The sequence below is a fragment of the Meriones unguiculatus genome, chromosome 1 (assembly GCF_030254825.1).
Source record: "Meriones unguiculatus strain TT.TT164.6M chromosome 1, Bangor_MerUng_6.1, whole genome shotgun sequence".
Classification (NCBI taxonomy): Eukaryota; Metazoa; Chordata; class Mammalia; order Rodentia; family Muridae; genus Meriones; species Meriones unguiculatus.
The window spans coordinates 82,933,436-82,946,504 of record NC_083349.1 but is presented as its reverse complement, the minus strand read 5'-3'; the positions used below and the strand labels follow the sequence as shown (position 1 = coordinate 82,946,504).

Below are 13,069 nucleotides of genomic sequence, written 5' to 3'. Positions count from 1 at the left end.
AGAGTGTGTTGCTCTGTTCCAGGCTCTAGTTATTCATGCTTTTTTTTAACCTTCCAAATGTACCTTCTCTGTGAGACTTCATCTTGGTGAGACTGTTATATGGTGTTTTAAGAACCTGACACAAAGAGGAAGTACCAGTGTTTGTACAATTCAACCAAGTGGAAATGAGGAAAGTGTCTCTGTTGCTAGTTCAGAGACCTGCACAGCATTCAGAGATACCTTTCCTGTCATATAACTCATCTTTACTCCAGAAGAAAAGATAGACCCTATGCTGTGAGGCTGACATCTGGGGCCTCCTTTTCACCGGCTCTGAGGGATTAGCTGCTCTGCACTGCTGTTCACAGATCTCTCTGCACTGCTCCTGGCTTTCATTTGCTGAACTCCCAGAAAGCAGATGAGGCAACGGCTCAGGTTCTTCAGTTTAAACGGCCTTGTGGGTCAGTGCCAGTTTGCTTTGGACAGCTGCCTTTGCTGGTTTATGCTTTACAGAGAAGTCACATAGCTGTTGCACAGGAGGTGCTTTCCACACAGTCTCATATTAGAGAATATATGCATACATTCGTGAGTGAATGCACATGCGTGCACATGTGTGCGTGTGAGTGTGCATGTGTGTACTAGAACTGAAGAAGTGCTATTTCTCAATTTGAGACAGCAGGAAAAATGGCCAGAGTGTTTGACAATAATACTGTTTTTGTTTTTTCTCATTTTTATTCTGTCAGCTTCTGTCTATTTTTTTTTAAAGGCTCTAAAGTTACTGTAAAGGTTGTTTATATTCTTTTTATCAGTTAAGGGAAAGTTTGTTAGTGCAGCAAACTCTGAGAGAGGACATGCTGGGCTCTTCTTATTGAGATTTGAGCAAACTGCTTTACCTTGCAAGGAAATTTCAGTTCATTGGAAAGTGTTTTCTCCAGGGCTGACTAGGGCAGCCTTTTCTTTGGCTCCCTTGTAAAGAAACTCGTCCAGAGTTCTGGAAGTCACAGTTGCTGAAGTTCATCTGATGCCTCCTTTCAGCTCCTGTAATAGTCACCAGAGGAGACTAGTGATGTGGCATTTTTCTCCCATTTTCTTTTTCTGGAACCTTGGTGCATATTCCCGGAGGGCCTTAAAGAGCTGTGTTCCTGAAGGAATTTATGACAGTCGGGACAACTGACATTTGAACTGGTGTCAACTGGGTCCCTCAGGGGGGCCCTGGCTTCTGACCTTATTTTATCAAAAGCTTTTGCTACACAAATATGCCCACCATCCACTCATTAAAAAGCTTTGTAAAACAACAGAAAAATGAAACAAGTATGTTTTGCAAGGACACTTCCTGTGTGTGCATCCAGGAATGGAAGGCACAGTGGGGCTTCTTCCAGCACATTTGTCCTTCTGGGCTAAAGTGCACACAGAGCAAACCAGGCAATCCAAAGCCTCTATTTTGCCTTTGACCTTGGGTTCCAATGGTACGTATTAAAAAGAATTTACAAACTGACATTCAGACAGTGTCTTGGGTGTTCCTGAGGGAAGCCATGATCCACAGTAATTTCAATGCTATCAGCTTCTTTTAACCAGCAAGATACTCAAAGCAGGGGGAAAAAAACCTGGAATGTCTGGCAGAATCGGAGCGTCGCTATTATATTTTCACTCCCTCTAGTCACCTTCCTCCTTTTAATTTCACCAGGCATTCCACGTGGGCCGTGGAGGGATGGCCACGAGCATAGTCTCCATCTTGACGTTTACTGGGACTTACTCTCAGTGGCGGTGGCCAGGTCTAGAGATTGTATGTACTTGTATTTTTGCCGGGCGCATGAAATACTCTTGCAGTCAGAATCTCTAGGGACTGCTGTTTGTGGTCAGGCTCTGCTCATGAGGCATATGGGGCTCAGTGAGCACCGTGGGTCTCCAGAGGTCAACACTGTGTCTTAGAATGTTAACGCCCCCACAGTGCCAGGCACTCGCTTTTGCCCATGATGCCTTCAGTTCACCACCCTATGTACACGTCTGAGCTAGGAGTTCCCAAAAGAAGATGAGTGCACTCCGGCTGGGACGTCAAGGTGTCGTCTGGTTTGTTGGGTTCCTGCGCCAGCAAACGTCATGCTCATGGGATGTGCTGCACAGTACTTGTCACTGCTTACCATGGGATGCACAGCATTCCTTGTGAAATGCACAGCATTGCTTGTGAAATTGGGACATTTGAATGGGGTGTCCTGAGTTGTACTTTATCTTCTGGCTCCCCTCCCACGAGTCAGGTGTGCCACCTGTTAGAGCGTTATCTGGTGACCAGAGGGTTAGGGACTTAGCTGTGGGACACGTTTCTGCTGAAAGGAAACTACATGCTAGGTTGCCTACTGTGGAGCAGTGGCTGGGACTCGAGCAGCACAGTCAGGCTGACGGGTTTTCAATTTCTTCCCACCATCGCCCATCAGCCCCATGTCTGTAGACTTGCTAGAGAACCACTAAGTCTCGTGTTTCTGCTCTTCTGTCTCCTGTTCTTTTCTCTGAAAGCGGCCTTACCTTCTTTATTGTCTGAATCTAACTGGAAACCATGACATAGCTATCACAAAGGTGGTTCTGCAATGCAACAATATTTGCACCAGAAGACATGCGGGCACCCAGGATACAGTGTCATCGCATTTCTTTCTTTCTTTCTTTCTTTTTAAAGATTTATTTATTTATTATGTATACAATGTTCTGCCTTGCATCTACTCTTGCTCGCCAGAAGAAGGCAATAGATCCCATGGTTGTGAGCCCACCATGTGGTTGCTGGGAATCGAACTCAGGACTTTTGGAAGAACAGCCAGTGTTCTTAACCTCTGAACCATCTCTCCAGCCCTCTTCACATTTCTAAGATCCTGGTTATGGGGACAAAGGCATGGAGTGCTCTGCTGCTGTCCTCTCTTCTAGCTCTTGGCAGACAGTTTCTCCTGCCCACATGTCCTTAGAGACCGAGTTCTCAGGTTTGTGCCTGAACCACCTGGAGCAAGTGCAAATTCTCACCTGGAAAGGAGCCGATTCCTTAAGTGTAGGACCCAGCATTTTAAATACATTTGCCAAGTGTTTCTGACATCACCAGACCACTAGGGATCCCGCTATTGCTGTCCCTCCTTGTGCCTCCAGCCCAGCTTTTCCATTCATCCAAGCTCATGGAGGGCCACCTAAACGTCTTTTTTTCCCTTCCTTTTCACTCCTTACACCTATGTGTGCACACCAAATGGAGTAGCAGAGATTCAGATAAGAGCACCCAGCTACCTGAAACTGCTGAGTCTCAGGTTCATAGAAGACACTGCATAGAGCACCCAGCTACCTGAAACTGCTGAGTCTCAGGTTCATAGAAGACACTGCATAGAGCACCCAGCTACCTGAAACTGCTGAGTCTCAGGACTCATAGAAGACACTGCATAGAGCACCCAGCTACCTGAAACTGCTGAGTCTCAGGACTCATAGAAGACACTGCATAGAGCACCCAGCTACCTGAAACTGCTGAGTCTCAGGACTCACAGAAGACACTGCATAGAGCACCCAGCTACCTGAAACTGCTGAGTCTCAGGACTCACAGAAGACACTGCATAGAGCACCCAGCTACCTGAAACTGCTGAGTCTCAGGACTCATAGAAGACACTGCATAGAGCACCCAGCTACCTGAAACTGCTGAGTCTCAGGATTCATAGAAGACACTGCATAGAGCACCCAGCTACCTGAAACTGCTGAGTCTCAGGACTCATAGAAGACACTGCATAGAGCACCCAGCTACCTGAAACTGCGGAGTCTCAGGATTCATAGAAGACACTGCATAGAGCACCCAGCTACCTGAAACTGCTGAGTCTCAGGACTCATAGAAGACACTGCATAGAGCACCCAGCTACCTGAAACTGCTGAGTCTCAGGACTCATAGAAGACACTGCATGTGGCTAAATAGTTTCAGGCATGAAACATGGGGAGAGAGTGTTTAGCTAGAGGTAAACATGGAACGTGAGAAAGGGTCATGTAGGTCAATGGAGATCCGCTAGGAAAGGTGTTTCAAAACAAGAGGGCCCAGGCTTAGGGCCCCTGAGGCAGAGGGCACAGGCAGGCAGCCAGACCTGATAGGGTAGAAGACTTTGGGGCAGGAGGAATACTTGAGGATACTGAAGTTCCTACGTCCAGCCTCCTGCAAACACCAGTGACCTTTTTGTTAGTGACCTTGAGATGCTGGCTTTAGTAAACAGCTCTCTGAAGCTTAATTGTCCTGGGCTCTCCATGGCTGTCAAACCCAGTGCTGTGACTCAGACCAATATGTCCCCAGATACTCTTTCCTGAGAAGTTCTGCTATGAAGAGGAGAAGACTGAGGTCCCTTGTGTGAGGAGAGGCCAGGAGGGCCGTTGATGAGATAGTTACGGTGCTAAGATCGGGAGGAAGCTAATGCTAGAACTAGACAGTGCTATTTGGCTTGCAGACTGATGTCCTTCCACACACCCCTGCAGGCTCTGGTTGGGAGATCTTGAGGTGTGGTGTTGATGGGAATCCTAGAGGTAAAATTTGATGTTAAAGCCAAGGAGCTGCAGATGTGACTAGAGGCTGTGATGTACAGGCTTAGATTTACCTTCTATTCTGGTCCTGATTTTAACCTGTGACCAGCTGTCAATTTGGAAGTCTCTCTCCCTGGGGATCATAAGTTGATTTTTTTGAACCCTGAATAAAATGTACAACACTAACTTTTTCTTCATGTTAGTGTTGACTCAATATTTTAGAAATATCTCATGATAGCGGCTCTGGTACTTCACCAATTCATGATTCTTCCCCCAACACTGTGCCTAGAGAGAACCACAAAAGCTGTTTCTCCCCCTGAATTTGGAGACGTATTTGGAAAGTATTACTGAGGAGGAAAGGGTTTGTCAATGAGTTCAAGAGATGTCCTGGACTCAGTAAGCAGTGGAGGGTGTTGTCCTCAGACACTAAGTCAAGGGGTTCAGGCTGTTCCCAGCAGTACATTTGGAAGACGTGAATGGAAGTGACTGGGTCAGAGAAAGCTGCTGCTCCTCAGCTTTGTGCAGCGTCTGCTGTGAAGTAATGCAGCAGCTGGCTCCTGGCTAACAAGGGAGTTGGGAAACAAGAGTTGATTGCTGGTCTTCCAGACCTGGCCACGGTCCATGGCACTCTAATACAGTGCCTAAAATGTGGGAATTACAAGTCAAGTGATGCTGAGGACAAGAGTCAAAGATGAGTCAGATTATTTCTGAAATCTCCCTTTAGCCATCTGTGAGCCGTACAAGCCGATCACAGTCTTGAGGCACACAGGGCCAGAGCCACATGGCATGTGCTGGCAGCGTGGGTGGGGAGAGCCACTGCATTGCTTCCACGGTGGCCTCACTCAGCACCCCTGCCCATCTCTTCCGTGTCCCTCAGAAAACCTTTGTGAGCTCATTTTTCTCTCTGTTACTCTATAATGTTCTAGCCACATTTTAAATTGTGTCTGATATTGTTTTGTCACTTAGGTAATTCCAGGTGACCCTCATTAATCCTAGTGACCAGAGCAGTTGAGTTAGCTCACTGCCCCCGTGTCCAGCGTTACTCTTGCCATGATGCTGATATTCAGACACATCACTTTTCAGTAGCTTGCTATCCTGAGCACAGCCATCAGCTTCTCGTATACCCCCACTCCTGTGCTCACAGCAACTACACTCCCAGTCTCACTCCTACAGTGATGAGCAATGCTGAGCTTCTCTGGACTTTGAATCCATTGATCTTGCCGTCTCTGCACTCTCCCTCACCCTTCACTCTCCCTATTGCCTGCCTTCCCAGATTTAATTACAGGAAATCACTGACTCACTCTGTCAACCTCTGTACCCTCCTGATTCACAGATAACCTTGTTACACCCAGCATTTGCCTGACTTCCTCTATGTTGGAGTAGCTGAAAGTGGCTGCAACAAAGCACCCAAACATGGTCACTGGTCTCACACATCATGATCCCTATCTTCAATTCAGCTTTCAGGATGTTTAAAATCACAATCGAGTTTCTAACACAATCAGAGCCTGAGAAACTATTACAAGTTTTCTTTTTTTCACTCATCATTAAAATCTTCAGTTCTCTTAGTTAGTGCTCACAAACCACCTGTTTGTGGAGCTTTGCTGGGAATTGATATGAAGCTTCAGGTTTCTGCAATCAACTCACTTAGCATTTGTCTCTTGTCCTGACTACATTTCTCCTAGTCCCCATAGCCACTGCAAGACCATTGACTGTCTCACGGTCTCACGCCAGCCTCTGCAGATCTCACACCTGCTGCACCTTCAGTAAGGCTTGTCAAGTGAGCCTGGACGTAAGTGACCAGCCACCTACAGACCTGGGCTCCTGCTCTAACAGATGCCAGCATTTGCTTTCAGCATTCGTTAAGTTAATAAAACCACAAATAAGCATTTACACGGGGAAATGCTTGGCAGGTTGGGTATGTCTGGGCTGTGGTGTGCAGGCCCTCAGTCCAGTAAAGGAAAGAACTGACCCCAGAGAGCCAGCGCAGTGCTGGTGGGCTGTGGGGGCTCTGGGAATGGAAGGCGATTAGAGTGTGAGCCCTAGCACAGCCAGACACAGAGGCCAACCCACATCTCTGCTTCCCAGGCAGGAAGGAGACTGTGAGCAGGTTGGATTTTCTGACGCCATGCCCTCATCTGTAATGTGGAAACAGAAATGACCAGTCCCTAAGGTGACTCAGGAATAAATAGGCCTGCCTATGGAAAGTATTTCAAACAAGTCTGAGCAGCTCAATAGGATCTACAACTTCCAATATTCTCTTTGAATCTTACATGTTTTTTTTTTTTATTTTTTTGTGTCCATTTTATAGAAGAAAAGATTGAGGGTTGTCCTTTGGCTTCCACACATGTACACACACACACACACACACACACACACACACACACACACACACACTCACAGGAGACTGAGTGTCACAGAACTTACAGAGATGCTCAGGGCTATTCTGGCAGACTTGTCCTGAGATCATAGGACTTCACCGCTGTGTTCCTGAGAATTTCCAAGTCCCCTCCAGAAGAAGTTACTCTACCGTCATTACAGAGACTTGCATCCCTCCCCATTACAAAATGCCCTGGCATCCCCAAGCAGATGGCACCAAATAGTTACCATGCCGCCACATATTTATGATTGACCTTAGCCAGGGTGACAGGTGTGACAAATCCACAGCCCGAGGAGAGAAAATACTTGTGAGACTGCACACTGTCATCCAGCAGGGCGGAAATGTTCTTCACATTCTCCTGGCTCAGAATCTCCTTCTCTGGAAGGGCAAGAGACTGTTTCCTCAGTGCCAGGACTTTGAGTCAGGATAATGAGATTGGAAGTGCTGTTGACAGAGTCCAGACCCTGGCTCTGTGGTGAGCAGGGTGACATTTTATTATGGCCAAAGTTGTGTCATGAGGGGCCAAGTGGCACATCAGTGTGTGCTCTTTCCCCAGGCCAAGGAGAAGGGGTACATCGGTAATTAACATGAGAAGATCGTTCAGAGGAGGGTCCATTCTTCTGTAAACTTCTCTCAGCTGGCCCTTGTGGAGAAGCTACAAGGTTTTCACAGGAAGTATTTCGGTGTTCTCAAGCATTTGCAAAGCTCATATTGTCACATTAGCCACTTTAAGGATGTGTTAAAGGGACCTTGAAATGATAGGAAAAGGACCATTATCATCCCAGCCTGACCATAGTGAGCCGTGAGACCTTGCAGAGGGAGGGTCAGGTCCGTTAGCCTCAGTTTTCCATTCTGTAAAGTGGGTGACTTGCCTCTACTTATGGTCCTTTGATTCATATTTTGTTGGTCTGGGAGTCCATGACTGAGAGTTCAACCATGGTGATGCTGTGTATAATGGCAAATATTAGAAACTAAAATTATGCCACACAAACAGGAAACACACCTGTTCTAGAACTTTCTGACTTTGAGGTTATCGTTGCTTCCTTGACCTAATTGCCCTGACTCAGTTTCTTCCTCTGACACCTTGTTTTACCGCCTGAAATTTCACTTAATTCTGCAGATGTTGATGTGGTGGAATACTCAGTCTTTCTCTCACAGGCTCCCAGCCCCGCCTTGTGGAGCTCACAGAGAGGCAGTCAAGGCAGGCCACTCCTGAATTCTTTTTATTTCCAGATTTACTTCCTAGATTTTTCATTCTCATATCATGATCCCTGGACCAGGGACATCAACATCACCATTCGAATTGTTAGAAAGTCAAGTTTTCATAGACCTCTTCAAACTCTGTGAGTTGGCAGGTCTAGGGATGTGCCTCACTGGCCTTAACTCTTAACAAGTCCTGCAGGGAGCCAGGGTGCACACTTACTTTTGAGAACCACTGCACCAGCCTTCCAGGGACATGCTGAACTATTTTGAGTTAAGGCTACACTGCTAGAACTTGATTTCAGGCCAGAACTACAACTCTCTTGAAATCTCTAACCACATCTTGAACCGTTGTGAGATTTTTTGTTGTTACGTGTTCCAAGCATTGCAGAAAGTATTCATTTGTTTTGATGGGAACTAATCTTTTTAGCATGCAATTCCACATGAAGCTTGAAGGGTTTTCTTCAAGTTGTGCTGTGTGGTGGGAAGCTGGCGCCATGAGCAGCACAATGACAACCTCAGTTTGGGAGCCTTTGCCACCAACTGTCTCTAGGGGAAAAGAACTTTCAGGGATTTGGTCCTGTGTTGTGTCTCCTCTCTTTTAATCATTAAGATTAATGACGTCAGAGCTGGTTCCCTGGTCTCCTCATCAGGTAGAGACTATTATCCCCAAAATAAGTGCAGACTTACATAGAGGGGGTAGGCAGGTGTGGCCTCTGGAGGTGGGCTGTCCTGCTCCATGCCGACAGGGCCTAGCTCTAGCCTAGGATCATATGCTGGATCATGACCCCTTCACGAAGATGAAAAGGCAGGTGCTGCTGAGGCGTACTCAGCCTTTGGGGCTGGGGGCTTCCCTGGTTTTTACTTCCCTTTTTGGGTGTGTGTATGCAGGTGTCTATGTGTGAGAGTGAGAGCTAAGGAAGGAGAGCTGGGGAAAGGAGGGTAGGCGGGCGGGTTCTGTCATATGTGGCTGCCTGGAGGACCGCTGGCACTGGAGCACCCTCTGCACAGGGTGTTGGTCTGGCACAGCTGCAGTGAGGAGGTATGCATGCCAGCTCTGCAAGTTGGCCTGAACAGGAGGCTTCCCAGACCTTTCCCACGTCTTATCTTTGTAACTGGCTTCACTGTCATTTTTGGCTCTCTTTCTCATTCTTGCAGCTGTGGAGGTTGGGATTTAGGGCAAGGACTTAAGATACTTTTTCTAATCCCTTCCAAATCCTGCCTGAGCTGCAAAGTCCAGGAAGGGCATAGAGAAGGGGGAAGGGGAGGATTCCCCTGCCTAAAGGGGAATGCCTATCAATGTATTTTCTTCTGTGCTATAGCTGTAGCTGGGTGGTTTTATAGAGAAAGTTTGGGGCAGGGGAGAAGGCTCAGTTGGTGAAAAGCTGTGAATGTATGGGAGCCTTGCTCTCTCTCCCTCCCCTTCCCTTTCTCTGTTTCTCTTTGAAAAAAAAAAGATGTACTTGTTTTTATTTTATGTATGTTTTTGGTTGCATGTATGTCTGCATACCATGTGCATGCCTTGGCCCTTGGAAGCCAGAAGAGGGTGTCAGATCCCCAAGGAACTGAAATTACAGAGAGTTGTTAGCCATTATGTAGGTGCTGGGAATTAACAGCCAAGCCATCTGGCAACCCCTCTCCAGCCCTACTGCTATTCTTTCAAGGTCTGTTGTTAGAAACTCAGGTTAGCACTTGCTTTTCATTTTCTGTCATCTTAGCTCAGTCTTCCAAAATAGGCTGCAAGCCATTGATATTAGACCCTCTTAAGCATATTTCATATTCTTTGCAGTGCCCTGTCTAACTTATATATACCATGTCACAAATAATAAAATATGTTTGACTGAAAGTGCATTGGTGACTTTGTAGATTTATCTTGCAAAAAGAACTTCTGTGTGTAGACAAGGGTCATGATCATCTAGTATGCACAGATATGCTTGAGAACTTTCCTAGGCAAGAATAAGCCTGAATTTTGGAGGTTCTAAAGGCGACCCTGAGTCTCAGAATTTCCCACAAGAGCCAGTTTGCATTGGGTCCTTATCTATTATTGTTTTTGGTTAGCTTGGCATGAACTACACATACCTACCTGAGAAGAGAGATACTCAATTGAGGCATTGTCCCCATCAGACATTTCCTGAATGCGATGATGTAGAAGGGCCCATCCCATTGTGGGCAGTCCCTGTGCAGTACATCCTAAGCTGTGTAAGAAAAACAGCCAAGAAAGCCAGGAGAAGCACAGTCCCTGCCTTGGTTTTCCTTGATGTTGAACTATAACCCGTAAACCAAATAAACCCTTTCTTCCCCACTGAAAGGGAAAGTGTTGGCTTAGGACCCCCAAACTCAAGTTCCCAGCACAAAAGATAAAGAGGGACAGAGGGCAGGGATAAAGGACAAAGACAAGAGATAGAGGAAGAGTGAGAAGGGAAAGGAAACAAAGGAGGTGGAGAAAGGGAGCAAGGGAGAAGGGAAGGGGCATTTGACAAAGGCCAGCCTCTGGATGGAGAGGAGACAGATGGGACCCATAAGCGAATGGCAGTCTATAAAGGTACAGGGGAAACTCCCATGTTAGGGTAGGTGTTTAATTTTAATTGAGCATGTTGACTAGGTGAGCCAGACGGAGTTTCTTATGGCTAGACTTCAATACTTAAGTAGCTGGACCATACCAGTCAGCCTCAGGAGGAGGAAGTAGCCAAATAAGGGAGTAGAACTTGGTGGCTAGCTTTAGGAAAGTAATCTAACATTTTTTTTAAGCAAGGCAGAGGGAACTGCAGAGAAGGGCAAGGCCTGCCAGACCCATGCTCAACACGCTCGCCACGCTTGCCATGCTCAAGCTGGCCAGAGTTGTCCCTTTACCCATGGTACTTTGGGATGGTGGATTTTGTTGTTTTGATTTTTTTTGGGTGTTTTGTTTGTTTGTTTCTTGGCTAGTTGGGTTTTTGTTTTGTTTTGCGTTTTTGAGTTTGGGGGTTTTGTTTTGTTTTTGACTTTTTGAGCCAGGGTTCCCTTGTATAGCCTTGGCTATACTGGAACTCACTCTATAGACCAGACTGGCCTTGAACTCTCAGTGATCTGCCTGCCTCTGAGGGATTAAAGGCATGTGCCACCACCGCCTGGTCTGGGCCAGTGTTTTATTTCAGCAGCAGAAAAGCAAATATGAACACCCCCCCTCTGATACTTGTGACCTCTGTTCTTTCCCCAGATAACTCCTGTGAGAATAAGCGGGCGGATCTGGTGTTCATCATTGACAGCTCCCGAAGTGTCAACACCCACGACTATGCAAAAGTGAAGGAGTTCATTCTGGATATCCTGCAGTTCTTAGATATTGGCCCTGACGTTACCCGAGTAGGCCTGCTTCAATATGGCAGCACGGTCAAGAATGAGTTTTCCCTGAAGACCTTTAAGAGGAAGTCTGAGGTGGAGAGGGCTGTCAAGAGGATGAGGCATCTGTCTACAGGAACCATGACAGGGTTGGCCATCCAGTATGCCCTCAACATTGCCTTCTCAGAAGCAGAGGGAGCCCGGCCCTTGAGGGAGAATGTGCCACGGGTCATAATGATTGTGACTGATGGGAGGCCTCAGGACTCAGTGGCTGAGGTGGCCTCAAAGGCCCGGGACACAGGCATCCTGATCTTTGCCATTGGTGTGGGTCAGGTGGACATGAACACGCTAAAGGCCATCGGGAGTGAGCCCCACAATGACCATGTCTTCCTAGTGGCCAATTTCAGCCAGATTGAGTCTTTGACCTCCGTATTCCAGAACAAGTTGTGCAGTAAGTCCTGTGCCTCTGTGGTTCATTATTTTTAGGGCATTCTATACTCATGGCCATGGGCAAAGAGAGATACACTATTCTTTGGGGATTATACTTTGTCCAAAGGGACAGATGTTAAGCATATAATTACACAAATACAAAAGTAGCCTCAGTTGTTAACAGGGTAATGGAGAAAGAATTCAGGGCATGGTAGAACAAAAAAACCCAGGGTCTAATCTAGGCCATGCAGTTTATAAGGACTTTCCTAGAGGAAAGGGTATGTGGGGGGGAGTGGGGGGCGTGTCGGGGGGCATGCATGCCATATGCGTGAAAGTTAGAGGACTATTTGCAGGAGTTGGATTATGGGAATTTAAACTCAGATTTTCAGGCTTGGTGACAGGTCCCTTTACTTGACATCCCCAAAGGACATTTAAAGTCAAGGCAGAATGAATAAGGATAGAATAAAGGTTTCCTTTGTTCAGCTGACACATCAGGATTCACAAAACTGAAAGTTGTAAGTTGGAGTAGAAGACATAAATCATAGTAGCTTCCTGATTTGTATGGGAGACCAAGGAATTTTTGCTGTGTGATGGTGTAGGCAGTGGATGTTTTGTTAAGTGACAAAGAGACTTACTATATAGGAAGGATCATGATGAAGGATTTGAAGACCAATTCTTAGAATACGACAGTCGGCAAACCTGTGATACAGTGCTTAGAGAATGGGAAACAAGATGTACTCATAAGCATTTCGTTTGTTTATGTATGTATGTATGTATGTATGTATATATGTATTTATTTATTTATTTATTCATTTCTTCAAGACAGGGTTTTTCTTTGTGTAGCTCTGGCTGTCCTGGACTTGCTCTGTAGACCAGGCTAGCCTTGAACTCACAGACATCTGCTTACCTCTGCCTCCCTGAGTGCTGGGATTAAAAGTGTGTGTCACCACTCACCAGCTTCACTTTTTTCCAGTTCTTTTGATACAAAGTCTCAATAATCCAGATTGTTTTCAAATTCTCTATGTAGAGGAAAATGACCTTGAATTTATCATCATCATCATCATCATCTTGCTGCTATCTCCCACATACCAGGATTACAGGTATGTTCCACCATGATGGGGATGAAGCCCAAATGTTCATGCTGGACAGGAACTCTCCTGACTGAGCTACATTTCCAAACCCAGGGTCTACTTTTGATGTGTCTTTAAAAAAAAAAAAAATCCCCTTGAAAGAACTAACTTCAAAAAGCAAAGACTCCATTTT

General features: G+C 46.2%; 1 protein-coding gene across 4 annotated transcripts in view; it reads left to right on the top strand.

Moving 5' to 3' along the window:
* Positions 1-13,069, top strand: part of Matn2 (matrilin 2) — a 134,805-nt gene that overhangs the window by 35,304 nt on the left and 86,432 nt on the right. For all 4 annotated transcript variants that reach the window (XM_060392962.1, XM_060392960.1, XM_060392957.1 and 1 more), the window contains exon 3: positions 11,259-11,828. In XM_060392962.1, the coding sequence (XP_060248945.1) occupies positions 11,259-11,828 (570 nt within the window). The remainder of the gene's footprint in view (positions 1-11,258; positions 11,829-13,069) is intronic.